The 25,481-nt window shown below is 48.0% G+C and overlaps 1 protein-coding gene across 10 annotated transcripts in view; it reads left to right on the top strand.

Moving 5' to 3' along the window:
* The window catches only part of ptprua (protein tyrosine phosphatase receptor type Ua), a 123,702-nt gene that overhangs the window by 79,091 nt on the left and 19,130 nt on the right, over window positions 1-25,481 (top strand). For 2 of the 10 annotated variants that reach the window (XM_078080890.1, XM_078080888.1), the window contains exons 7-19: window positions 480-773; window positions 4,986-5,306; window positions 7,657-7,766; window positions 9,738-9,939; window positions 11,920-12,022; window positions 13,630-13,909; window positions 15,915-15,951; window positions 19,243-19,381; window positions 20,887-20,916; window positions 21,395-21,513; window positions 21,868-22,055; window positions 24,572-24,644; window positions 24,936-25,012. In XM_078080890.1, the coding sequence (XP_077937016.1) occupies window positions 480-773; window positions 4,986-5,306; window positions 7,657-7,766; window positions 9,738-9,939; window positions 11,920-12,022; window positions 13,630-13,909; window positions 15,915-15,951; window positions 19,243-19,381; window positions 20,887-20,916; window positions 21,395-21,513; window positions 21,868-22,055; window positions 24,572-24,644; window positions 24,936-25,012 (1,973 nt within the window). Of the gene's footprint in view, window positions 1-479; window positions 774-4,985; window positions 5,307-7,656; window positions 7,767-9,737; window positions 9,940-11,919; window positions 12,023-13,629; window positions 13,910-15,914; window positions 15,952-19,242; window positions 19,382-20,886; window positions 20,917-21,352; window positions 21,514-21,867; window positions 22,056-24,277; window positions 24,471-24,571; window positions 24,645-24,935; window positions 25,013-25,481 lie in introns of those variants that run through there. The other 8 variants (XM_078080887.1, XM_078080886.1, XM_078080892.1 and 5 more) reach the window with 5 other exon arrangements.

Below are 25,481 nucleotides of genomic sequence, written 5' to 3'. Positions count from 1 at the left end.
GGTGTAGTCACTGTGGTGTATCAGTCACTTTGCTCAGTAATTACATCATGAGATTAATTAATTTGACGTTCAAAGAGTTTACAAGGGTCATATTATTCATCAAAGCTTTTATTTTATGTGCAAAGAGGACCTACAGTAATTAGTTATGTAATTATTGATGAAAATAAGCTAGGCTTCATTAAAATGAAGAATTTACAGCATTCAGGGCTCTATTTCTCACCCTCTCTCTCTCTCTCTCTCATATACTTGAGTTGATTAAAGGTCTTGTATGACTTTAATGCTCTAACAGAGCAGAAACAATGTTATCAAAACTGTAACACAAAAAAAGAGAAAAATCAATGACATAAATCCTTGACTTGTCATTTGCTGACGTACTAGCAGCCATAGAAAATACTCAATGCTTCAGTCCAATAGAAATATTAGCGTCTGCGTTATATGTACAGATATTTATATATGGAATATATCATTCTTTGTTACAGTGCCTCCGACACCGATAGCTCCCCCCCAGCTGCTGCGCGCAGGCCCCACCTATCTGATCATCCAGCTCAACACCAACTCCATCGTGGGCGATGGACCGGTCATCCGGCGGGAGATCCAGTACCGGGCCAGCCAGTCCACGTGGACGGAGACTCACGGTGTGGGCTCGCTGACCTATAAGATCTGGCACCTGGAGCCGGACACCGAGTACCGCATCAGCGTCCTGCTCACCCGGCCCGGCGACGGGGGGACGGGAGCGCCGGGGCCCCCTCTGACCAGCAGGACCAAGTGTGCAGGTGAGTCCCCCATCAAGCGGTGAGACTTTTGTCACCCGTAATGTGAGCTGCGGAGCTGGAACGTGTTCATCCAGGCCGGCGAAAAGACGATTGTGTTTTAATTCTATAACACTGTACCACACTTAGTGAAGATGGCGATCGTTTGCTAAGTCAACAGCGGACCACTTCACACAGACGCTACAGCGCGATTGTGCACTTTTGTCTCGTCAAGGTTCACAACACACCGGGATCGAGGTGAAGAAACAGCAAATATTTAGCATGGGAACTTCTCCTACCAAATCGGATGCTTGCAGCAGGAACATTTCAACTAAAGGTCTCAAAAGATGTGTAGAAATGGTGGTGGTGCTGTTCACGCAAAACAACAAACAGAAGACCATCTGGTAGCCCCCGCAGCAAACACCAGTTTCCAGTGCGTTCCTGCTCGGCTGCTCGGAAATTCACCTGAGTTGTGAGCTGCAGGTGGAAGCTGCATCAAACCGCCGTGACGCATCGCTTAACCACTAGTTTGCCTGCAGCCACCGAGAACAAAAGGGCCCCCGTTTGTTGCCACGCAGTCGAGGAGGAAAAGGAAAAAGACACAGATGATGCGTGAAAGGTTCGTTCTTGGAGAGCCCGGCGCCCCCCTGGGACCGGGACCGGCTGCAGGAGACAGTTCACCTCAAGGCCGCTCAGCGTGGACGCGATCGTCTCGCCACATTTCCTTTCGGTGTTTCAGCCGCTCCGGCGCTGCTCATCCGGGGTGGAAAAAGACACCCCTGCCGCTCTGTCGGGTAGACGGCGTGACACCCCGCTGCCCTCCCTTCACCTGCCACACTCTTTGTTCCACTCTCGTCAGGGTCCCCCCGCCACCCGACTGTCAGCTCCCATTGCTCAGACGTGGAACTTTATCAGCGAGGGATGCGGAGGCCCCTGTGACACCACGCTGGATGCATTCGTCTTCCTAATGTCCCGCGGAGAGACGCTTCTTTCAGCACAGCGACTGGCTTTTCTACGGAGCGTCTTTGAGGGGGGACATTTCATACTTGCTGGTGCAGAAGATTGCGATCCCACGGGCCGTTGGCGAGGGGGCGGTCCAGTTCAGAGGCTAAACGGGCGATGCGGTCCCGTGCTTTTTTTTTTCTTCTTTTTTCTGCCCCGGTGTCGATGACTTTCCAACCTTCAGATATTTTACCTACAAGTTGACGCGGTTTAGTCTCGGTGAGAATGTGGTGTTTTCCACAGAGTCGAGCCGTGTTGGCTTCTACAAAACTCTTATAAACGTGGTTACCCACATTTTCCGTACCGTCCAGAGGAGACGTTTGACTGCGGCTCTGGCGCTGGTTAAGTCAGCGCCAGCTTTGACGCATTCTGACTGAAACGCGGCGGCATTCTTTATCAGTCAGAGCCAGCAGGCGGCGGACACAGTTTGAGTGTCAGTTAAGAGTGTTTGTCTCTCTAAGTATGAAGAATCCTGTTGGGCCGACGTTCTGTGACGCTCGTTGCTGTCGACGGCCTGCGGGCAGCGCGCCGCAGACGCGTGTGAGCGAAGAGAACATACAAGCGATTGCAAGTTGTATTCTTTTTTTTTTTTCCCTCTGCCACGTCAACCTGTGCTCTGAATCTTCGAAATCAATTACAGGATCATTTCTTAATCTCGTTCAACTTCAAACGAAATGATTTAGAGGTCAATTTGAAAAGAAAAGGGATTCCTGCAATAATACGTATCAGCAGCCCGAGCCTCATGTGGTTTCAGCAGGTAAGTATCAGGGTCTGCACTGATAGTCCATCATCATTCCAAGATAGCTGCTGGGGGGGGGGGGCGCAGCTCACTGAGGCGGCTGTTAAAGATGAGGAGCATGGGATGAAATGTCCCAGACCCACGGGGACCCACTCACATCTTCTCCTGCATACCCCCCCCCCCCCCCCCCCCCCTCCCTCTCCTCCTATCTCCCCCCCGGTTAATCCCTCTGATTAGGCTAATGAAGCTGAATGTCAGTTTGGGGTAGGACCGGTGGTGGACCGGCGGGGCGGAGAGGACGGCACGGAGCTCGCTGCGGCGCTGCCGTAATGATGAGTAATGGCGTCTCAAAGTGAACGTTCAGTCAGTGGCTCCCTGGTGGCAGCGAGCGAGTCAGAGCGGGATCGGGGCATGTCGGCTTGATATGGTAAAAAAAAACATCAGGCCAGTTGTTCTCATACACCTTTGACGCTCCATATATCATTTCTCAAATTGCCATTGTTACTCTATGATTTACTGCTGATATTTCCTGGTCAGGTTTTATTTTTACGTCGGTGTCGGCCGGGAAAACACAAATCAACCGAAGCCTTTTGGCAAAGCGCACACGACTTTCACATCGGCAAGGGCGTCCTTCTCCTCCGTCTTGTCTCCGTCCCCTCAGCGCCGATGTCTCCTCCGTGACATTGCTGATCTATGTTTAGTGGAGCGGCAGGGCTGCAGCCTGTACACCCCCCCCCCCTCTCCTCCCCCCTTCCCTCCCTATTCCTGGCCTCCAGCATTCTGCAGCTCCGCTCTGCCAGTCTGTGCCGGACTGAAAGGCGTTGCCCTCCTCTCGGTTCATCCCATGTCTCATAGGCACACTTGCTAAGTGTGCCTAGCTTGATAAGTTTCCAGGCCAGACTTCTGGGAGGAAACAACCTCCGATCTCACCCCCTCCCCCCCCATTCTGTCCGCCCATGTGCGCTCGGAACTGAACATTTTGCGTGACAGCGACTTGGATATCGGCAATAACAGCTGTCCCACATGACAGCAGTAATTACGCTTCGCCAATGATTCTCCGCACTGATCTCCTGCTGAACGTCCTCCTTGTCAGGAGGAATGGAAATGTGGAAATGTTGTTGTCGTGCGCTACTTCCTCAGGCACTTCAATGCGTTTTCCGTCGATTCACCCCTCTGTAACCTCGTGGGGTACGTTTCCTTTTCTCCGTCGCAGTTTCTCTTTCAAGCTGCAGCAGGTGCCATTTTCGTTTTGGGGTGAAAATAGTCTTGTCAGCAGGAATCTCAAAGTTGTGCTACAAACAAATTGCAGCGTGTCGTCCTTTTGCAACTTGAAAGGAATTGATTACGCCGTTCATTTTTATTTGGTGTTCGACCTTCACTCGGACGCATCAAGACGCCGATTAGGAGCCTAAATCGTCCCAACAGGCTCCATCCAAAGTGACCTTCTGAGTGTCTGGACATCCTCTTTCTGGCCCCGAGGATCCCTCGGTGCTGTGTGCTTGCTCTCTGGGTCAAAGCTTATGACCCTCTGAGAGGGATGGAGTTTAGATCAATGGATGGTGCAACACTTGCACGAATGCAGACACGGCGGCATAACGCATAAAAATCTCGTTTTACCTAAAACCGTTGGGTGAGCAGGTTGGTCGCTCAGCTTCTGTCTGTGAAGTTGCGGTAATCATCCACTCAGAAGTTTGTGCTTCTCTGAGGTTATTTGTTTTGGTTTATCTTTCTGTGATTGCGTTTTCTTTTAGTTTGCTCTAAATGCTTTCATCATACTTCCTTCATATTTCCTGCAGCGCCAGCCGGCTGCTCTGAAATCCTCACTGTAAATATCCAGCCTGATCTCCAAAACCGGTTCGTAAAAATGTGTACGGAAATCTTGAACATACACATTCGTAGTGATACATACGAAATAAATATAGACTACAACTGAAGACACCCTATTCACAGTGAATGGGGACCTGCGCCCCGTAAACACACTTGGTGAAGTCTAACCATGTAAAATAAACGTTATGATTGAATTTTTAACGAGAAATCAATGTTAACTTGTAAGAATAGAATACGTCCGCCATGTTGTTCACTCAAGGGGCGTGGCTAACCACCGCCAGTTCCTATGTGTTGTTACGAATTTGCATGTTCAAGATTTTCGTACACGTTTTTACGAACAGGTTTTGGAGATCACGTTGAAATATCGGCTCCAATACAGCAGGCAGTCAGTGGGTTTGTTCAAATGTGTTGAGCAGAGCTGAAAGGTTAATGCCATTTTTGACCACGACGCCACATGATTGCTTATTATGACGTTTGTGCAGCATCTTCCATGTTCAGTCAGCAAATTTATATCACAATAATGTGTACAGATATTTCATTTTCATTTTCTTTTTCAAATATTACTCGTTCTCTTTAGAATAAAACTGTCCATTGGATTCTGCTGAACACGAGCTCGTTGTTTTGCTCTTCACTGATGCGTGTTTTGCCTCGCCGCCCCCCCCCCCCAGAGCCCATGCGCGCCCTGCGGGGTCTGACGGCCGCCGAGATCCAGCCCCGGCAGCTGGCCCTCCAATGGGAGCCGCTCGGCTACAACCTCACCCGCTGCCACACCTACTCCCTGTCCCTGTGCTACCGCTACTCCATGCCGACGGGGGGCAGCGGCGGGAACAACGCCACCGTCCGAGAGTGCCTGTCCGTGGACCGCAACACCTCCCACTTCAGCCTGAGAGACCTGCCGCCCTTCCGCCCGGTCCACGTCCGGCTGGCGCTGGCCAACCCCGAGGGCAAGAAGGAGAGCCGAGAGGTCACCTTCCAGACGGAGGAAGACAGTGAGTGGGACGTTTTTGTTTTTTTCCTTTTGGTTTTGCTCAGGAGGAGGAGAATAACGACGACTGAAGCTCTTTTTTTTGGCAGCTCTGGCTGCAGAAATGGAAAACTACTAGCTCTCTTTTTTTAGGCTCAGATAATAATTGTACATTGCTTTACACAAATGGATGCCTTTTACCAGCATGGAAAACAGACAAATATTGACTGACAAAATGAGCTGGATCAGCGTAACCAAATGGAAGATCAGCCTTTTAAATGGAAACCAGTGAAACATTAATCAACTCGACCGGTAGCTTGTTGCAAAATGCTAAAATGATCTTGCTTATCGTTGTATTAATATTTTACGGTGTACATCAGCAGATTAGGCACATTCTAATGCAAATACCCAGAGACTGCAAGTAGGGAAGGTCAAACACTTATTGTTATGTAGAATAAGCAAGACTCTTCAATGTAATTGAATGCCACTCAGAGAGATTGTTGACCCGGTGGAGCGAGTGAGAGGGAAGCATGGGCGGCATTTTATTTTTATTCCCTCATCCAAATGCATTTTAGCATCGGCTTAAACGCAGAATATTGGAACATTGTTAGTATTTCAATGTTACAGCATCACAACTAGTGAAGGATATAAGAGATCAAATGTAGTTATGCACACCTGCATGTATCGTACGCGGGAGGAAATTAATTTACTATTGAATGACACAGTGTAGCTTTTCCCTCATTAGATGTGACTGGTAAGTAAAAGCAGGTCTAAAAAAGCAACAAAAAGCAAAAGCTGTGATTGTCTCCACTCTACTTGATATTGTGAATGTCAGCGCCGGTGGAATGTTTCGCCGGTGAGTCACTGGATGCCAGTCTGACAGTTTGACAATCCCCAATTCCCCCTCGCACGAGCTCAGCCGCCATCACCCTCACAACTACAGTAATTGAGCCGCAGTCAGTGACAGCCCCGCTCGCCTGTTTCACACGGGCTCAACAATCAAACACCAGCGTCTCTCTCCGCTTCTGTGATACCGAAGGATGTTCTTTGCCTTCCTCAGCGAGCGATCGGACACGTCCGGGGAGGTCGATGATGCGGGAGAACGTCGTTAGGTCATTCTAACACTCATTCGAACAGCGAGACCGCTACTGTTTTTTTTTAGCAATATGAAATTCACAGTTCATTTTTCTTTTTTTTTAGTTTGGCAGCATTGGAATTGGAACATACGTGTCCAAGAAATAGATTATTTGATATCGATCATTACAATAAGAATAACAATGCTATAAGATCCACTAATAATGGCCAGATTCACGATGAGATTTAGTGGAAAGCCGGACGGCGGGAGAGTTAAGGGCTCGAAAAATAAGTAGTAAACTAAACTAACAGATACCAGGAAAGAGAGATATCTATATAAACAACAGTATTATACCTTCATGTAAATAATCATGATTATATTCTGACTTAATAAACTATACTAACTAAACTAAAGTAACTTGATCAATGCATTGCCCTTAACTATTTAAATATAAAGCAAGTTGTAATTATTCTCGTAAATGTTTATAATTCATTTTATGCGTTGGACAACAAAATCGATAATTTCAATCTGACATGAAATATAAAATCCTGCTTCTTTTTCCACAAGAATTGCCGTTGAATCGCTGTTTTGCCTACAATCTTATTTTGCTCACCGCTGTATTGCTTTAGCTTTAGTTTGCCTTCCTGAATTTCCACATTTTAAAACGAAATGTGACTCCCTCAAAATAGATGCAGTCAGGTTTATTTTGGGATCCTTTCAGATGAGAAACTGTGTGTTTTTCACATTCCTGCACAATACTATCAGACCTAGCAACATAACACACGAGACTTGAATCTCATTCTGTGACACGTTCACGCCAGAGGGATATTATCACCAGGGGCTACCACGGGGGGCACCAGAGCCAGCGCTTCCCTGTGGACGACCATTTATTCTCAGAATGCCATAAACGGTCCGGCCACCGACAAAAAGCAGGTCCCGCTCTGAGGGGGTGCATCTCATTAAGCCAAGAACATGCAGGGAGATACTCAGCCAGTTCACGGGGGTGAATTACTTTGCCATTTTTTTTTTTTTTTTTCTGTCAGCGAGGTGCTAAAGATGAAAAATGGACTGTCGTGCTCCCGGACGTGGTGCTCTGTTATCAAACGGTAGAAGCCAGAATCTCAATTCGCCCTCGGGTGGGGGGACCGAGAGAAGGAGTACGTCTCCCCAGCTCCCTCCTCTCCGTCCTCCTCCATCCCTCCTTGGCCGCATGCCTTTTTTCGCACTGTCACAGGAGTCCAATAATAAGCGGCCCGTTGCAGAGCGTTTGTTTCAGAGCATGTTGTTTTCTTGCCCGTAGTCCCCGGCGGCATCGCTTCAGAGTCCCTGACCTTCACCCCGCTCGACGACATGATCTTCCTCAAGTGGGAGGAGCCCGTCGAGCCCAATGGCCTCATCACGCAGTACGAGGTAGGACTCGCCGTCGCATGGGGGGGGGGGGGACGCGTCCGCACCATGGCGCCGATCCACGACAGGCTGGATGGCGTTATTTCGCCCCCCAGCCCGCTGTCAAAATCTGTTTTATTCTTCTCCTCCGGTGTGACGATGATTGAAACCAAGGAAAAGTGTCCTCTGCTCACTTTAAAGACTCCACTGCTCCCCCCCCCCCCCCCCCCCCTCTTTGATTTCCCCGGGGGGTTGTTATTTCTGGTTCTTGCCCAAACGCTGGTAGCACACATGAGCCTGAGCCGCCAGAGTGTGGAGGACCCACTTTTCACAGTTCATGGGATTTACTGTACATGTTGGTATGGTAATGACGCTGAGGCACAGACTCCAGGCTGTAATTACATGGGGGACAACCACTCTAATTACTTATTTGCCTAAGAGATGCCTCCACAAGGGGGCAATTTTAAGTGTTTCTAATTAATTATTGATGGCCCCGTATCAACCGTGGACCTTTGTAGTACGGGCTTTGGAGCGTTTTCTCCGAGCAGATATGAAGACCCGCTCTGGCTTAACGCGTGGGCGCCTGACGGAGAGAGAAACTAGTTTCCCTTCACGGCCCTGGAAACTGGGGGGACCAGGCGAGGACTCGAGTGCCGCTGTGAGATTGCTCTGCATACAGATGAGGCGCCCTCATCTCCAACCTCCAAATGTTTCTGCCCTCGGCAGCTGTCACGCCAGCATCTGCTGCTCCTTCAGACCAGTCAGCCCAGTCAGTGAAGCTGAGCAACTTCAACACTGTGAGCGACAAATCACCACAAACGCTCCCCCCCCAACCCAACACGATTGTTGATGTTAAAGCTGCGTGTGGAGGAAAAGAAAAGCTTATTTTGAAGCGTGCATTTGCACAAATGTGACTTTTGGTAGGTCCGTGTTTGTTCGTTCAGAACAGCCAAAGCGGCGTATCAGCCAAGCCGACACCACGGCCCGACTCTGATGTACATGCATACTTTCAGGTTGACTATCCACACGGAAGGCTTGGGCACACCTGAGTGAACTAAAAAATAGAGACAGGTTAACTTTTATTGTAAGGAATAGTTCAAATGCTAATCATTGAGAGTTGTTCACCATAAGTCATATCCGCTGCTCCCTCAGTGGTAAAATGTACTTTTAAGTGTAATTTTATCTGCACCATCCGTCCAAGGTTATTGGGGGTTGGCGCTGATCCCATCATGCATTGGGCAAATGGGAGGGACACACCCGGAGTAGGCTGCCGGTCCATCACAGCCCCCCGCCGAGCAGCGGTAGACGAGCACATTCACCGTCGTTCCCTTGTGGTTCCCGGTTCCAGCTGACTTACAAAACGTTTCTCTGGTTTGAGGCTTAAACTGAGGAGCTCCGAAGGCGGCACCGCCTAGTGGACCACGGCGAAGTCAAGCCGACAACGACGAATGTGCAATTCTACCAGCGGCCCGGCTGTTCCTCTCCATTTTATGAATCTACAATACCGACACATTTGTCAAACAAGGAAAAGCAATAACATCACTTCATTCATACTTGTCATGTTTCGTATTTCATTCCTCCAGCCTTATTAGCCTATTTATCAACTAATCCAAAAAATGTGTGTTAAATCAGGCCAGCGGTGCTGTGGAATGAGCATATGACACGGAATCTACCTGAGTCTGATTATCACAGGCTAACTGCGGCGCAAGACGCATTAGCCGCGTGCTGTGAGACGACATTTTAAGATTAATTGCGAGGCGTTTCCTTGTGAGAGAGCCTTTGAATAAAATGCCCTTTAAAATCACTCTTTCGGGTCATGTGAATAATACACGGCAGGCTGTGTGACTCATATTACACAGTCTAACTAACGGTTCTGACTTAACAACGGTTTCAATTAGGGGACACGATGTTTGAACATCCTATGGTGAAAGCCACACATTTTATTTTGAAAGGCGTCGTCTCCCTACTCCCCCCTCCCCCTCCTCTTGTTTCCAGATCAGCTACCAGAGCATCGAGTCGTCGGACCCGGGCATCAACGTGCCGGGTCCTCGCCGCACTGTGTCCAAGCTGAGGAACGAGACCTACCACATGTTCTCCGGCCTGCACCCTGGAACCACCTACCTGGTGTCGGTCCGAGCCCGCACCGCCAAGGGGTTCGGCCAGACGGCGCTCACCGAGATCATCACCAACATCTCCGGTGAGGCCTCGCGCAGGCTTAGTGCTTAAATGTGGCAGTGTTTGGTTGTGTGTGTTTTTGTGCGCTTCGGTTGGTCTGAGTGTCTGATTGGGTCGGGCCTGGAAATAAGGTGAAATGATGGTCTTGAATGGAAAATTGGAATAATGACACAACACCTGTACGTGCGAGTGTGCTGATAATGTAGAATTCCGTCACCGTGAGAGCTCCATTTTAAAGAAACCAATTTTCCAAACAATAAGTGTGTTTTTAGCATTTGCGCACAAAAGCAAAGACTTAGTATTGACCTGCTTTTCATTAAATTACACACATACTTTTAAATTACACCAATTATCTTCATCATCTTGCTTTTGTTTGATGACAATAGCAGACCTGTAAGTATAGAGAGCAACACATGTTAAGCTTGAATAGTTTGGGGTCAGAAGGGCTTTTTCAGCCTTTTTCACTACAAGCCAAACCTTCGTTTACCTCTTATCAAAGTTTTGCTGCCTCTCAGAAATTCGAAAGGCTACGGATCGAAAACGTTGCTGGTTTGGATCTTGAAATTAATCTGGAAAATGTGTGCGTGGAGAATGTGAAACACCCTCTAAAGCAAATGGGCAACTGTGAGCTTTTTCGTTACTTATGTTTACTCGGATGAAACATCTCAAACATCTCAAACACCAACACGCTGCAACATGAGGAGATTCAAGCCTTTTTTTGTGTTGTTCAAAAGCTTAAATCAATACATCAATCTGTCAATCATCTCTAAAAGCCATTTGGATTGTGACTTTTGCGTCTTAAAGGCTACAATAATTTGGCAATCTGTGCTGTGAAAGCTGTGGCCGTCGCTCTGCTTTTGTCTTCTGGATTACGGCTGACACATCTTGTCTCTAATGGACGCTGTCTGCATGAAGTGCTTTTGTGCACACACTTTGCTCATTAAATTGTTGTTTTTTTAGCTTTACACCACCTCCAGCGTTGACTCACGCAGGCGGAGTAGAAATGGCAGCAAGGGGCTGTTGTAAAAGTTCGCCGAGAGGAAGAAAGAGGGGAAAAAAAAAGGTTCAAATGTTAATAAGAGTATTTAAAGAAACGCTTAAACACCAATAATTTAACGAGGAGGACAGATCTTCATTCTCTTATTTGTCCCGACGCTGCAAACGGCGCCGCCTGTCATCAATCCCTCCCTGTTATCGGTCGCCCATGCAGGTTGCACGATTCGACGGCCCTTAGAGCCTCTCAGCGGGACGCCGGCTCAGGCGCCGCCCGAAGCAAACCCGAGATGAGGCTAAAGTTTGTCTTTTAATAATTCATGCTGGATTTAACCACCTCACACGCACCGGCTCAAACACCGCCGCCATGCATAATTCACGCCGCGGCCGGCACGCGTGCTTTCCTTCTTCCACACAACGGGAATCAACGCCCGGCCGAAGCAGCCGACAATTTTCCCCTCTTGCATTTCGGAGCCTTTTTTGTTTTTTCGTCTGTTGGAGCAGGAGAGCCGCTCGCTTCACTGCATAAACTCCAGTTAATTCACTCGCCGTAGTAAACAGAGATGGGAACACTCAACCCCATCGTCCCCAGAGCTTCGCCGAGGTCGTGCGGCTTTCAGATCCGTCCTAATTATATTATAAGGGCCTCTTGTTTTTTTTTTTCTGTAGTCGGCTGCTGTTTCTAGTCATCGTCAGTCATTGGCGGTGTGTGGGAGGCCGGCGCACACTACAGTACACCCCAGGGAGATGTGAGGGTAATGAATAAAGATAGCACACTATATTTTGCGTAGTGCTGGAAAGATCACGACAACACCCAAAGAGAAGTGCATCTACTTGTCTTTAATCTCAAATTCCTTAAAACAAGCAAACATATCGTATTTTTTCCCTCGGAGGAATGCAAACATTGATCTCCCTTTGTCGTCCCACTCCAGTTTCAGCTGTTATGATTCTGCACTGACTCTCCTGCGTGGTCTCGCTGCTGCAATTTTTTTTCTTCTATTTTTTTCAGCCCCCGTGTTTGACTATGAAGACGTCCCCTCTCCGCTGAGCGAGTCGGAGAGCACCATCACCGTGCTGCTGCGCCCGGCGCTGGCCAGAGGTGCTCCGGTCAGGTAAAACCGACACGCCGCGCGCCGTTGTTCCCTCCTACGCCGGCATTCATTCAGGGTCCATTTATACCTGCAGTCAAAATGGGCTTTCTTACAGCACCTCGACATAGCTGTAGCATGGAAAATACAATTTTACGTGACGAAAAAAAAGAAAAAAAAAAAAAAGAGGGTTTTTCTGCTACCGTTTGAGTTGTTTCAAATTGATTACCAGGGATCTGTTTTCCTGGACAGGTTGAGCTGTCTCTCTGCGTGTTGAAAAGCACCAACCCGACCCCAAAAAAAGAAAGAACAAAAATATCCCTCCCTCCATCGTGCAGCTTGACTTACCATGTCAGACCGTTTTTGGAATGACACCACATGCCAAACCAATCAGACATTGACAGCTGTGTCACTGTAATGAGCAATCAGGGTTTGAGAAATATGGAAGCATCAAAAGCTGGAAATGAAACAATCATTTGGGGAGGAGGGGATTTCTCTTTGTCAAACGTAACGATGAATATATCTTGTGTGGCACTTGACAAACAGAACTGTATTGATACTTTTCAATGTATTTAGCATTTCAATGTTGGGTAGGATGATGGATAGGACAGAAAAAGAACACTACTGAACAATACTTTCTCCACAATGCTCCTCTTTGAACCCGAAGGTAACCTTCCAAAAGCCACCCGAAGCAATTTAACGCGATGCAACTCGTACTTCAAATCATCATTGAAGTGCTCCATTGACCTGAATGTAGCTTCAGATTTGACTCACGAAACATATGATAATTAAAATATCAAGGATTATTATTCGTTGAACTATCCAGTTATATATTAAAATCACCTCCTCAAGCAGACGTTGGGTAAGTATTAAGGTGCTGGTAATGCTTCTCCTTCACTCTGCACTTGAAGTCAAAGTATGAATAATTCTCACAGCGTTAAGAGTTTTTTCTAATAGTAGTTTCACTTCAGTAAAGTTTTAAGCTCCGTTAGTGAATGAATGAATAATGAGTTTGTCAAAAAAGGTTTTGTGATTAGTGAGAGCCGCTGTGTGTCTGCAGTGATGTCATGGTGTGAACATGCACACTGTCCCCAAAAATACACCCAGGGTGAAGTACATCAGATGAGCAGGTCTCAAGACGCTCGAATAACGCAGACAGACAGAGTCCTTGTTTTACAGTAATACATTAACTACTGGAGGTTTTTTTTTTTACCTTTATTCTCCATTTTGGCAAAGCTTTTGGAATTTAATGCGTTATTTTACATGAAATAGAAACTTGTCTGTACTTTGAACTTCTTATTTATACTTCAAAAGATTTCTAATAGTAATAATTGCAGTGGCTTCCACTTAGCTCCTTTTCCCCCTAAGAAGAATGGGCCCCATTAACAAGTGTTGAATGACTATTTAATGACGACATTGCTTTACTTTGAACAAAATCATTTCTGTAATTAATTATAATTATGGTCTTATGTGCTACATTACATTATGTTTGGGAAATGTGGCGACGCTGCTTGAAAAAAAACAATGTGACGGGGGACGAACCAGAGCAGTCAGATCATTAATATTCATAAGTCTGCGCAGCATGATCACGGTTTGGCGCTCCACGCTCCACCCTCTCTCCCCCCCTGCAGTGCCTACCAGGTGGTGGTGGTGGAGGAGGACGGGTCCCGCCAGGTGAGGAGGAGGGAGCTGGGCACCGCCGACTGCTTCCCCGCCCCGAAGTCCCACGGCGAGGCGCAGGCCAGAGGGACGCCGCACTACTACACGGCCGAGCTGGCCCCCAGCAGCCTGCCCGAGGCCACGCCCTTCACCGTGGGCGACAACCACACCTACAACGGCTACTGGAACAGCCCGCTGGATCCCACCAAGAACTACCTCGTCTACTTCCAGGCCACCAGCAACTTCAGAGGGGTAGGGGCGACTTTTGTTTTTATTTTTTTTCGATTTGTGTCGAGGGAGTCTGAGGTCCGGAGGAGCCCGCGAGAAAGGGAGCCAAAACAAGCACATTTGGCAAACTAATCTGATGAATCAAATCCTCGTTTGTGGAGATAGTTACAAGATCTTGAGACCCTGGAGAGGAACCACTTTCAGCATTTGGAGAAGTGACCGAAGCACGAATAAGAACTTTGCTGGCCCGTGTGCACGGAAGCAGTAAAAGTGAACGCCGTTTAAATCTTTAGGCCCGTATGGAGGTCAGCTGTGACCAGTTAGATATCGGCATCCGATTCCTCAGCAGGTGCATCCAGTCTCCTCTGAGTGCTGTAGACCACAGTCAGCATCGCCGTGCACCTCAGGGCCGACCCTCTGACCACTGCCACCAGCAATGCGCTTCACAGACCACTATTTGGGATGATCCACCATTAAGAGGAACACAACAGAGTTAATATTATAATTCATGTCCATCTCATCTTGAGTGTATTTTCTAATCTATAGTTGCGTTTCTGGAGAGAAACAGCTGCTCGGCGAGGTTGAACAATATTATTTTGACAATTACCCAGGATGAATCAGATGTATACGAGGCTTTTATGGACTTGAATTGTCTTCAGTGGCGCATGAAAGAGGCATTATTGGTGCTGCCAGTTTCTCTGGAAACAACAGGCACGTGTGTTTTCTCCCTATTGAGAGTGAACGAGTCATTACCTAAATAAATGCTGTCTGTCGCGCCAGAAATGAAAATACCAGCGTGCGGATATTTCATTTTCAAGCCTTTTGTCGCATTTATCATCACTCGTCATCTGGGATTAACTGCCCCTCATCCCGGTGTTTACTGCCTGGATGGAATGAGATGTGTATTGGGTGGGTTCCCATCTGCGTTTGTTCAGATGTCAAATAGTATTACAACTTTTATCCGACTTTTTTTTTTTTTTTTTTTTTGGCAAATATTAATGCGCAGATTTAAACAGTGCTGCCCGCCATCTGTATTAGTGTATTACATGGCAAATGTAGCTGGCAGCAGTTAACATCAACCATCACTGGTTAACGTTATTCATTATATTAGATGCTAAGACACCAGAATAAGACCCGAATCTGGTGAATTTATCAAGTGACTTTAAGGGGACTCGCCAGTGTCCTTCCCCGACTCTGTAAATCTTTAATATACAGAAGAAAACATGTTTGTCTAATCTCACCTTATTTTTGTTATTTATAAAATGAATTCGCTTGGAACATTGTAAACTATTTGAACCGCTTGAATCTGTAAGAGATGAGAAACAATTCAGACTTCATGAGCAAAACCAATATTGAACTCAAATTTGATTTGATGCTTTTGGAAACCCCCCCCGAGGATGGAGGTTCAACACGCTGGATGCCCCCCCCCCCCCTCTCAACACGAGTCAAGGCAGGCTCAGCTGCATTAAGACCCTTTGACGAGCACCGCCGTCCGTCCCACCTTGACAGAGGACAGGATGACACCTGACGTAGTACCTGCTGCTGCTTTAATAACCCCCGCGCGGGAGTAAATGTGACTTCTGTCACTGGAAGGAGACGAGAGGAGACGGGAATCCACTTGTAACAGATTTCCAATTAAAAAAGCTAATTTGGCAACCGTTTTAGGGGGGAAAGGTTTTGACTCCAATTTCAGAGCATAGATTAGCATAATTGCCTATAAAGCCTGATATAACTTACTTAAATCTTAATTTGTTAACATGCCCCTCTATCTATGGGATAGAGGTGGCTGTTTTGGGGGTTGGAGGTGTTGGGGGGGGAAGCAGAGGTCTCTGATATTACGAGCAGATGTCGAGCATGTGGACATTTTCAATTATTCCCTCCACACGACAAAGGTCCGGGTGACTTTGCACGCGCACAGCGTGCGCTTCCTGCGGACCGACTCGCGATGGATCGCCTCCAACTGGTTGTTGTGACTCGGTGGCAGCGAACCAAATGGTCTAACTGAGCCTTTTTTCTTCTTCTTCTGCAGGAGACCAGAATAAACTGCATCCGGATCGCTCGCAAAGGTAACGCCGGCTTCCCCTTTTTTCATTTTCAACAGGTGCTCTGAGGGCATTTCCACATCAATAATTCACTGTCACATTAGTTATGATTCAGTATATCTTAAAACGTGACTATCACAGGAGCTGTCGGCTGCTCGCTTTTTATTGGCCTTTTAAATGATAAGCCACCTATTTGGCTTCGTAGCTTTACAGCACACAGACGTGACGCATCTAATTACACCGCGGACGATGGCGTTTTACATGATTTATGTGCTGCAGTGTTAACTGTTCTCGAGTCGCCTTTGCGAGCCAGTTTTATTGTTCAAAAAATGGTGATTGCAGGGACGCTAATGACAGTTTCGCTGCCGGGGTCCCGCGGCAAACACACATTAGCAGTCAGACCGATTTCTTAAAAAGTCCCCGGTGGAAGCCTTTCATCTAAACTATTTACTCTGAGGTGAGAATTAATTTGAATTTCACAGTTCACATCTTAACTCCGCCGTATTTCTAAGATCCGTGTCATATTCCGCCGAGCTACTCCGCAGTGCCACGATATCCTGCGGTATACAAAGTCATTGATTGGAGGACTTTAATGGATCTTAATGATTATTATAATAACTAGTTAAGATAATTAGGAGATACCGGGGACTTGCTCAACGTCTGTCTGCCCACGTGGGAGCCCCCACGGACTCCGTTATTAAATCGTGTCTTGCGGTGTCACATCCCCACGTCGCCGCAATTAAGCTGCTGAACAAAAACTCATTTGTTGTTCCGATGGTGTGAAAAAAAAGTGAAGATTATACGAAGCTGCATCCGGAAAATGCTAGACGGAGGCCCCAGATTGCCTTTCCTGGTGATCATAACCACAGGATGTATTTGTGCTTCCTGTGGGGGGGGTGATGCAGACTCCCGACAGTCACCCGGGCTCAGGATGCCGCTTTGGGGAGGATTTGAAACGGACTTAGTGTTTTTGTATTTTTCGGGGCGCTGCGGGGCGGAGGCCCGCGTTTCCCAAGCAGAGACTCGGGGAAGGTGAGAGCAAACATGCTTCTGCGTCCTCTCTCTCTCACATTTTGTATTAAAAAAAAAAAAAAAACCTCTCAGGCTCGGATGCCTTTGAAATTCCAGATTGTAGAAACGTATCCCCTCTTCTCCCCGAGAGAGGAAGCGACCCGGGGTGTTTGCTTGAGAGACAGAAGACAGATAGAAGGCTCTCAGTTCAAACAATAGGTGAGAGGGAGACAGACGGAGGGTGAAATGAAGTTGTCCCCCCCCCCCCCAGCCACCCTTCTTCCTCCCCACTGAATTATGTCTGAAGTTTGTAGTGCTCTTGAGAAAGGTGGCAGTTAAATTGGATTCTTCTTCCTGAACTCTTTCTCATCTGAGGTGCGATGACATCAAAGAATTCTGCCTCGCTTTTGTCTGCCGGCGTGTCACGTAATTGGAAAGGAAGGGCTGCGGGTGTATTTATGGGAGCCTTTATTTTCTTTAATCTTTACTGTAGTTGCTTAATACGACGGTGGCAGGCAGGAGGATGCGCTGATGTTGCTCCAGAGGTGCCGCTGAGGTCCCGTTAAGGCTGCTTCTCATTTCCTCCCACCAGCTTTCCGGCGCACCGAGGCCGCCAGCTGTGTTCACCGGGACGCCCGGCCTCGCCGACCGCAGCGGCGCTCTTCCTTTTTGTTTTTCTCCTCAGAGGAAACGCGGCTAACGATACACGACACGGAAGATCAGTCAGAACGTGTTGCGAATCGAATCGAGCGGTTCGTGAGAGATGAACTGCTGCAAAACCCGTGTTTTTTTGCTCAGCGGGTAGAAGCTTTTTAAACCAGCCTGTATCAGATGAGTAGGTTTCAGATGGAGAAAGACCACCAAACACATTTCAGCTTACGGCCTCCGTCATTAAACACGTTACAAAGAAATTACCTTTTTGTAATGTGACGTTGTCCCCGTGGATCTCCTTGCAGAACCACAGATGGATTTTTTTTTTTTTTTTTTGGTACAATAAAAGCAGAATGTGTCACCCAGCAGATTTGTTTGACGACGGCACGTCTGTCAGGCCGCATTGTCTGCCAGGAGTCGCCACCAGTTCACGGCTTATCGAGCCGGACTCACAAACGCAGACAGAACTCCCCGCGAAGCACCGTTGCTCTGTCCAAATACCGAAAATTCAATTGTGGCGTCCGAACACATGCCCGAGGCCCTTTAATGACTGCACCTCTGTGCGTTGTGTTTAATTCCCCACCTCGTTTGTTTTCTCATCAGCGGGTCGGCTCCTTAACGAATTACACGCTGCCAGAAGAGCGATAATGCTCCTTCAATTCATTCCCTCGGAGCTTTTTTTTCACCTTTTGGATGGAACACAACAGATGATTCATAGAGGGAGATTTGGTGCCCTCGGCTGTAGCTGAGACTGTGCGACTGTGACATATGGCTGGGAGGGAAATAGCTGCCTGAATGAGAGCGCGCATCAGTTTGCTGAGATAACCAGAGTGCTGCTTCTCCCGAAGCCCCCCAAAACTGTCGAAATAACAAGCAGTACGCGAGCCTGCAGACCGTCGTCTCTCGTGGGAAAAGCTCAAACGTGATGCACGGTCGACCTCTAACGATTACAGTAAATACTCGGATGCAAAAACCAACAGTAAACCTTTTTGTACCCATCGCCGCGCACACCTAATATGAATTAGACTCGAAAGTGAAAGTATCACGGTTAGAGGTTCCATGGAAATATGATCTGCAGGTAGCTCAACGTAGGGTAGCGTTCCTCTGTGGGGGGGGGGGCTTCTTCTTTCCCCCTGCAGCGTGTTCCATATCACCGCTCTGCCGCTCGCAGAACTTTCACCTGCTCGAGTGATTATTCTTTTTGACAGTAAGCCAGTGGACCCAGTCACCCGTTTTTTAAAGTAGTTCCAATGAAAACCTTGATAAGAAGGTGAAACAGGGGGAAAAAAACACTTAGCCGCTGAGGTTTTTGAATCATCATCATTTGTTTGTGCCCTAAACACCAACCTCTACTTGTGAAACGACAACAGATACCGTAAAAATATGGGTAAAAAAATATATGAATATGCTTATTTTTGTAAAAAAAACAACAACAACACTAGTTTTGTCCTCTTTCAAGACATAAATCAGTAAAATTCGACGTCCACTGTGGAGACGCTGCCTGTTCGTTTTCCTTCAATGCGCCCAAACGAACGTGACAGCGATTAATTGACGTTGAATCCCTACAGCACTTTTTATTTCTCGCGGCGATGAGCATTGAACAGCCATTCACGCGCCCTCCTCTTCCTCGCCCCTCTGTCCCGCGTGGCGCAGCGGCCTGCAAGGACTCCAAGCGAGCTCTGGAGGTGTCCCAGCACGCCGAGGACATGGGCCTGATCCTCGGCGCCTGCGCCGGCGGCCTGGCGGTCCTCGTCCTGCTTCTCGGGGCCATCGTCGTCATCGTCAAGAAGGGGTGAGTGAAACCTTAACCGCCTTTTAGTCTCATTGTTCCTGTGTAGCAGGCAGTAAATGTATCTCCCTCCCGCTTGGCAGCGAGGGTCTATTGAAAAAAGGGGAATTTGGCAGTGAGAGTGAATCACAACCAAAGTTAGTGGAATGGTACACCATCAATCCAAAACACTCCCACTGCCGCCTCACAGCCGAGCTTTTGTGTTTCATCTCATCTTCTAATTTCAAGGTCTGCGTGTCGGCTGAGCCCATTCAAACGCAGACCGGGATCATTGGCGACTTTCCACCTGCAAATTACCTCTGTTTCGTCGGTCGCACCTGCAGCGATGTTCTTCCTTCGCTGGCCGGGCCGCGGTGCAACAGTCGCGTGGAGTGTGAAATATTCATCAAGGGGCATGTTATTCCATTGCCCACTCAATTACACCAGGCGAGCAGCTGTGAGGTGCCGTGGATGGGATAGTAATTGGTTAGGAAGCTTGTTTTTGCTTTTTTTTTGGGGGGGGGGGGGAGGACTTGTCTGCCCCCGAGGATATTTCTCACAGAGAATAGAGTGAGAGTGAATGGGATGTCTGGAAGGAGGCAGTTACTGATAAGATTCATTGGGCAAATCTCACAGCCACAAAAGGAGCGAGACAGCCGCACGGAGGAAACAGGAGCAGACGTGTTTATTTTTAGCCCATCCAGATATTGTCACTCATATACAGTCGGAGTGTGTACGTAAATGTATTCTGATTCAGTCGTCAGTGGGAAAAGAGAGTCGCCCGGCAGCGTGATTCAGTGTTGGTCGAACGCAGCCAACGAAAAAAGAAGAAATGAGAAAAAAAAAAACTTTCTACGGGTGGAGGAGAGAGCGACTTTTTCTTTTTGACGAAGGCTTCAAGGCCAGACATTTTGGATGGGTTTTTAGACACACGTCCTCCCCTGCAATTGCTAGGAAATACTGCTGGTTGCTACTCCAATTGAAATACTAAAAAAACAAACATTTTAGCCAAGTCTATCTGCTTAAGGATGCCCAGTTACTGCTTACTAATTTCCTTGTGAACTCTTTTGAAAGAGATTGGAATAAATTGGATTTTCCAAAATGCAGTGGGCATTTAGTTTAGTTTTTTTAAATAGTCTATTTTCCCGAGTGGTTTCATTTGATAATAAACAAAATCATTTTAAATGTGTGCATTTAATGGTACAATCGTGTTCTTTAAACAGGGTTCTCTGATGTTCACATTAGAGGCTTTTACGCATTAAAAAAATGTTTCTACAGGAAGACTGAAAAAGAAAACGACAGCAGATAATACAGCTGACTGTAAAATGTAAAGCTTTCATTGGTCCAGAGCCGAGTGTCCTTCATTCCTTCTGCTTTGATCCTGCTTCATGACGGCCTGATAGCAGCATTCCAAGGCATTCCGAGCATCTTCATCTTGATGAACCATAGTCACCTCTCTCTCTTTTTTTTTTTTTTTCTTCCTCCTCGCTTTCTGTCTCTCTCCTTTCCTCCTCCCTCATGCTAATCAGAAGGGACTTCTATTCTTACCCTTACTACCCGTAAGTCAATCCTTTCTCCATCTCCCACCATCCCGACGCCATGTTCCCCTTGCTTGCCCTTCGTAGTTCCAGGATCACTACAGTGGAAATGAGCCTTGCTATCTCCACCCTCATGCTCCGGTGTAGATACCCTCCGCCCCCACCCCCCTTCCTTCCTCCTTCTCCTCTCTCGCTCCACCAGCACCACTTCTGACGCTCTTTTGCTATCACCAAATCGCACTTTCCCCCTCGTCCAGTTTCAATCTGGTAGCTCTTATATTTCCCCCTCAGTCCAATTTCTCATCTCCTCACCTTTCCTCCTTTCCTTTCTCCCTTATCTCTTTGATTGTCTTTCTCTCACTCTGCCCCCCCCCCCCCCCTGTCCCTGCTGTCCTCTGTCTATTATTACTCTCTCTCTTTCCTCTCTCGTTATCCTCCACTCTCTGCGTCTCTACAGTAGGAAGAAGGTGGCCATAAACAAAGCCGCCATGTCCTACAGGCAGGAGAAGAGCCGGAAGCTGAGCTCCTTGGACTGCAGCATGACGGAGCAGAGCACCCTCCAGCAGGACGAGAGGATGGCCCACTCCTTCATGGACGCCCACGGCTGCAACGCTCGAAGTAAGACGGCGAGGAGCATACGGGCGCTCGTGAGCGAGTGACTGGAGAGATGAAGCCCCCCCCCCCCCGTCCTTCCTGACCTTCAGCCATGTTTACTTCCCGAGCAATGCATCCAATCTGCTCCGCCGGACCATAAGGTCTCTCTCGTCTGCTTGAGTATTCTGCGGTGCCAGTCAACCCCCCCCCCCCCCCCTCCCATCTCTGCAGAAGCACGCTGACTTTGTTTTCCCTCGAGCCACCTGCTCGTCTTTTCAGCCGAGTTACGGTTAATACGAAGGAAACGATAAGAAGGGACTCCACTTTGGAAGAGCTCTCCAAACCGTTTGTGTTTTGTGCCCCCCCCCCCCCACCCAGATGAACAGCGCAGCTCCGTCAACGAGTCCAGCAGCCTGCTGGGGGGCTCGCCCCACCGCCACTGTCGGAGGAAGAGCTCGCCGTACCACACGGGTCAGCTGCACCCCGCGGTGAGGGTGGCCGACCTCTTGCAGCACATCAACCAGATGAAGACGGCCGAAGGGTACGGCTTCAAACAGGAGTACGAGGTGAGAGGGGGGCCGACTCCGCTGCAAATCCCGCCTCAGTGATTGGCGGAATGGTTTTGTGCTCGCTAGTTTAAGAGTGAAGACTTGTAAATGTTTATGGAGAGGCTACTGGTATTCATCCTTTAGCTCTACATCGTTTTGTTTCAGGCGTTCGGGTGTAAAAGCAAGCTGATGCTGACGCACTGTTTCTGTTACTTGACAGTCGCACAACCCACAATGCAATCTTATGCTGCATTCTCGAGAAATGGGAAACATAGCTTTTGGCCATGTACTGGGTACATTTGTGAAGCCAGCGGTTGTGAGTAAGTTAGTTCTGAAGCAATATACAGCAAGTGAGCAGGAACAATCACACACATGGCAGATCAGGAGCTCCAACCTGTAAGATTGTATTTCTCGAGGACCTGAATTTCTCCAGCTGGGACGAAGAGAGAATCAAATAGAATGTAACACACGCGGCATCGTTTCAAAATTGCTGATATTGTTTCTTTTTTTTATCGGCTCCAAGTGTAAAAAGCCTCTCTCTGCGTTACTGCAGACGAGCACAGTGTAGAATTTAACAGGGATAAAATGGAATTGTTGAAAGGCGCGAGCATGCAGTCAAACACACTTTCATTTCTTGAATGCAGAACATCGTGGTGCTGTGCGGACTTATCGCGCTTTTTGAAGTTACTCCTTTATTTTTACTTTAATATGATGTCCTCCACATTAAGGACTGGTGGTAAGTCTTTTTTTCCCCCCCCATCCACCTGCGGGAAGCCAGATGCACTTTTTTGATTGATTAAGGTCCCTCAGGGCCCCACGAATTTCCCCCTCAACAAAATCAATATATGGGTCACTCTTTCACTCGTCGTTCTGGCTCTCCATCGCCTGGAGAAATAAACAAGATGAGGGGGATCAGCGTGCACACTGCTGTCAGACTTCATAACCCTTATTTCCCACAGGGTTGGCCTGCTGCCATTGATCATGCATGTTGCAAGGCATTATGTGTGTGTGTGTGGGGGGGGGGTTGTCTATGAGTCAGGCCATGTGTGCGGGGTGGGCAGGGTACTGTAGGTGTTGTGCACGGAAGCCAACATTTGTAACCAAAGCCGGTGAGTAAACACATTTGCAGAAAACATCTCATTTCCCCGTGACTGATGCAGTCCTCATAAGGAGGAATCCGTCATCTTGTTTTCACCCGGAACTGCAGCTTCTCCTCCACACTGTGACACAGTGACGTGATGCAGAGCCCAAACAGACAGCCGTTGGGCCAGTTACAACATGGAGTTTGATCATGAAGATGTAAATTCAACCTGACAGCATTTTCTGAAGGAACCCTCAGATTAGATGATAAAAGCTTCATTAACACATTGCAGCAACAAAGTAGCCATGAAACTTAATTTTATGTAAAAGATGTTTTATACCCTGTTCTGCAGCTCAATGGTGGATTGGTGTGGCTTTAAAGAACTCGAGCAACAAGGGAAAAGGATTATTGCTGCTAAACCTGTTCCTGAATGACCTTAAACTAATCTCTATGCTGCAATTTCAGCAAGCGAAACATACTTAAAAACAGGATGCGGGATTTATTTCTGTTGAAATAAACTCAGCTGTACAAAGTTCCACATGATGAACATGTAAACAAACCATTAAATGACTCCTGTGGATCATAAACAAGGTTTAAACAGTCTGGGCCTTTTCACATGCACGGTTTCTGTGTTATCTCTTTCTTTTAAGTGGTTTGGTTGGATGAATATATGTTGCAGACTTCCATGCAACTACAAAGAGTTGGCTATATCATATCATTTTAACAATAATTGGTTGGGGGGGCCGTTGGGGTGGTCTGCTAAATTTTGCCAACCCATGCACACTGGGTGAAGCCGATTGGCTGTGTCGTTAATAAATAATAACCCCGTTCATTAATTATGAATGTTACAGAGTTTAATATTTCCGTGTTGAGCATGTTGAATACAACTAATGAACACTATGGAGAGCAGAGATCAGCTGCACTGGAGCCAGAGACGGATGCTGGTCAGCTGGCTCTGCTCTTCCCAGGTGGTCCCTCGCCCGGGTGCGGGGGGGTGGGGGGGTCGCGATCCATCCAAGTCTATATTCTAACTCCTCTCTAGCGTGCAGAATTTGTTCATCTGTTTGCGTCGCATTCGATAGATCGGTGCGTCGCGAACGGCTGTCGCAAACCCAGCGGTTTTCAAAGCGGCGTCTTCAGGCCGCGAGCCTGGCTCCGTGCGTAGGAGGAGAATGACTGCAGGGGGGAGGGACTCCTCCTCCTCCTCCTCCTACTCCTCCTCAGGGCCGGCGCCATCCCTCAGTGCCGCGCGTTGTCTCTCGGGCTCAGCCTCTCCCCGCTATGTTGTGGCAGATGTCGGTTGATGACTTGGCAAGAGGCTATAACTCCAGAGTCCCCCAGACAACCTCGGGGTAACGCGTTGGAGTGCATTTAGCAAAGTCGTTTTGACTGTGAGTTTAAAGAGTTTGCGAAAGTGCTTTTGTTCAACTTTAACTGATCTCTAACTTTGCAGAGCTTCTTTGATGGCTGGGACGTCACAAAAAAGAAGGACAAGACCAAAGGAAGGCACGATAGCCTGCTGAACCGTGAGTACCCCGAGGCGGCCCGGGAAAGAATCGCCGTTTGTAACTGTGAATCAGTCTCAACGTGGCCGCGCGTCGCTGACATTTCTAGCTGTGCATGCTTACACTGTAAAGTAAATCCCCCATTTAACTACACCGCCTCCTATAGGCCCGTTAACACCACCGAGACACGTGCCACGCAGCCCACCTTTATTGCATGTCCCTCTACCTCCGCAGCACGACCTTCATTTCATTCCATAACCCGAGATCTGCTTTTGTAATAATAAAAGGCAAATATTCTCTTATTCATTTCAGACGATCGACATCGAGTAAAGCTCCACTCTCTGCTGGCCGACCCCAGCTCCGATTACGTCAATGCAAACTACATAGACGTGAGTCACCCGCACTACTTGTTTCTTCCTTCGCCTCCTACTCCCCCCCCCGTCCCCGTCCCCGTCTTTGCCGATTCCGCAGCTGCGCCTGAAGAGCTCGGGCTCTTCCTCTGGTGTTGTTGACCCCCAGTGCTTGAACAGAAGACGTCTCCGCGTCTGAGTAACTCCCACCCACAACATATAGAAAGATACCAATGCGTAACAGGACATGCGGGCTTCACGGGAAAGTTTTTTTTCGCAAGAGCCCATAAGCTCGGAGCGGCGGGCCCCGTGAATCACCCAAATGCTTCCGTAAGGCAACATTGCAACGGAGTTGGACTCCGGCATCGCGCGGCTGAGCCTTTCATCCACTCTCAGGTCTTTTGAGCTCACCTGCAGTTCAGCTCGAGCGAGCGAGTGTCTCCGGGAGCCCCCGGGTTCAGTTCCAGCCGCAGCAGCGTGAACTCCTTCCGGATCTCGGCAGCTCTGC

This window comes from Gasterosteus aculeatus, chromosome 10 (genome assembly GCF_964276395.1).
Source record: "Gasterosteus aculeatus chromosome 10, fGasAcu3.hap1.1, whole genome shotgun sequence".
Lineage (NCBI taxonomy): Eukaryota > Metazoa > Chordata > Actinopteri > Perciformes > Gasterosteidae > Gasterosteus > Gasterosteus aculeatus.
The sequence above is the reverse complement of the archived record's forward strand: the minus strand, read 5'-3'. Positions and strand labels throughout refer to the sequence as shown.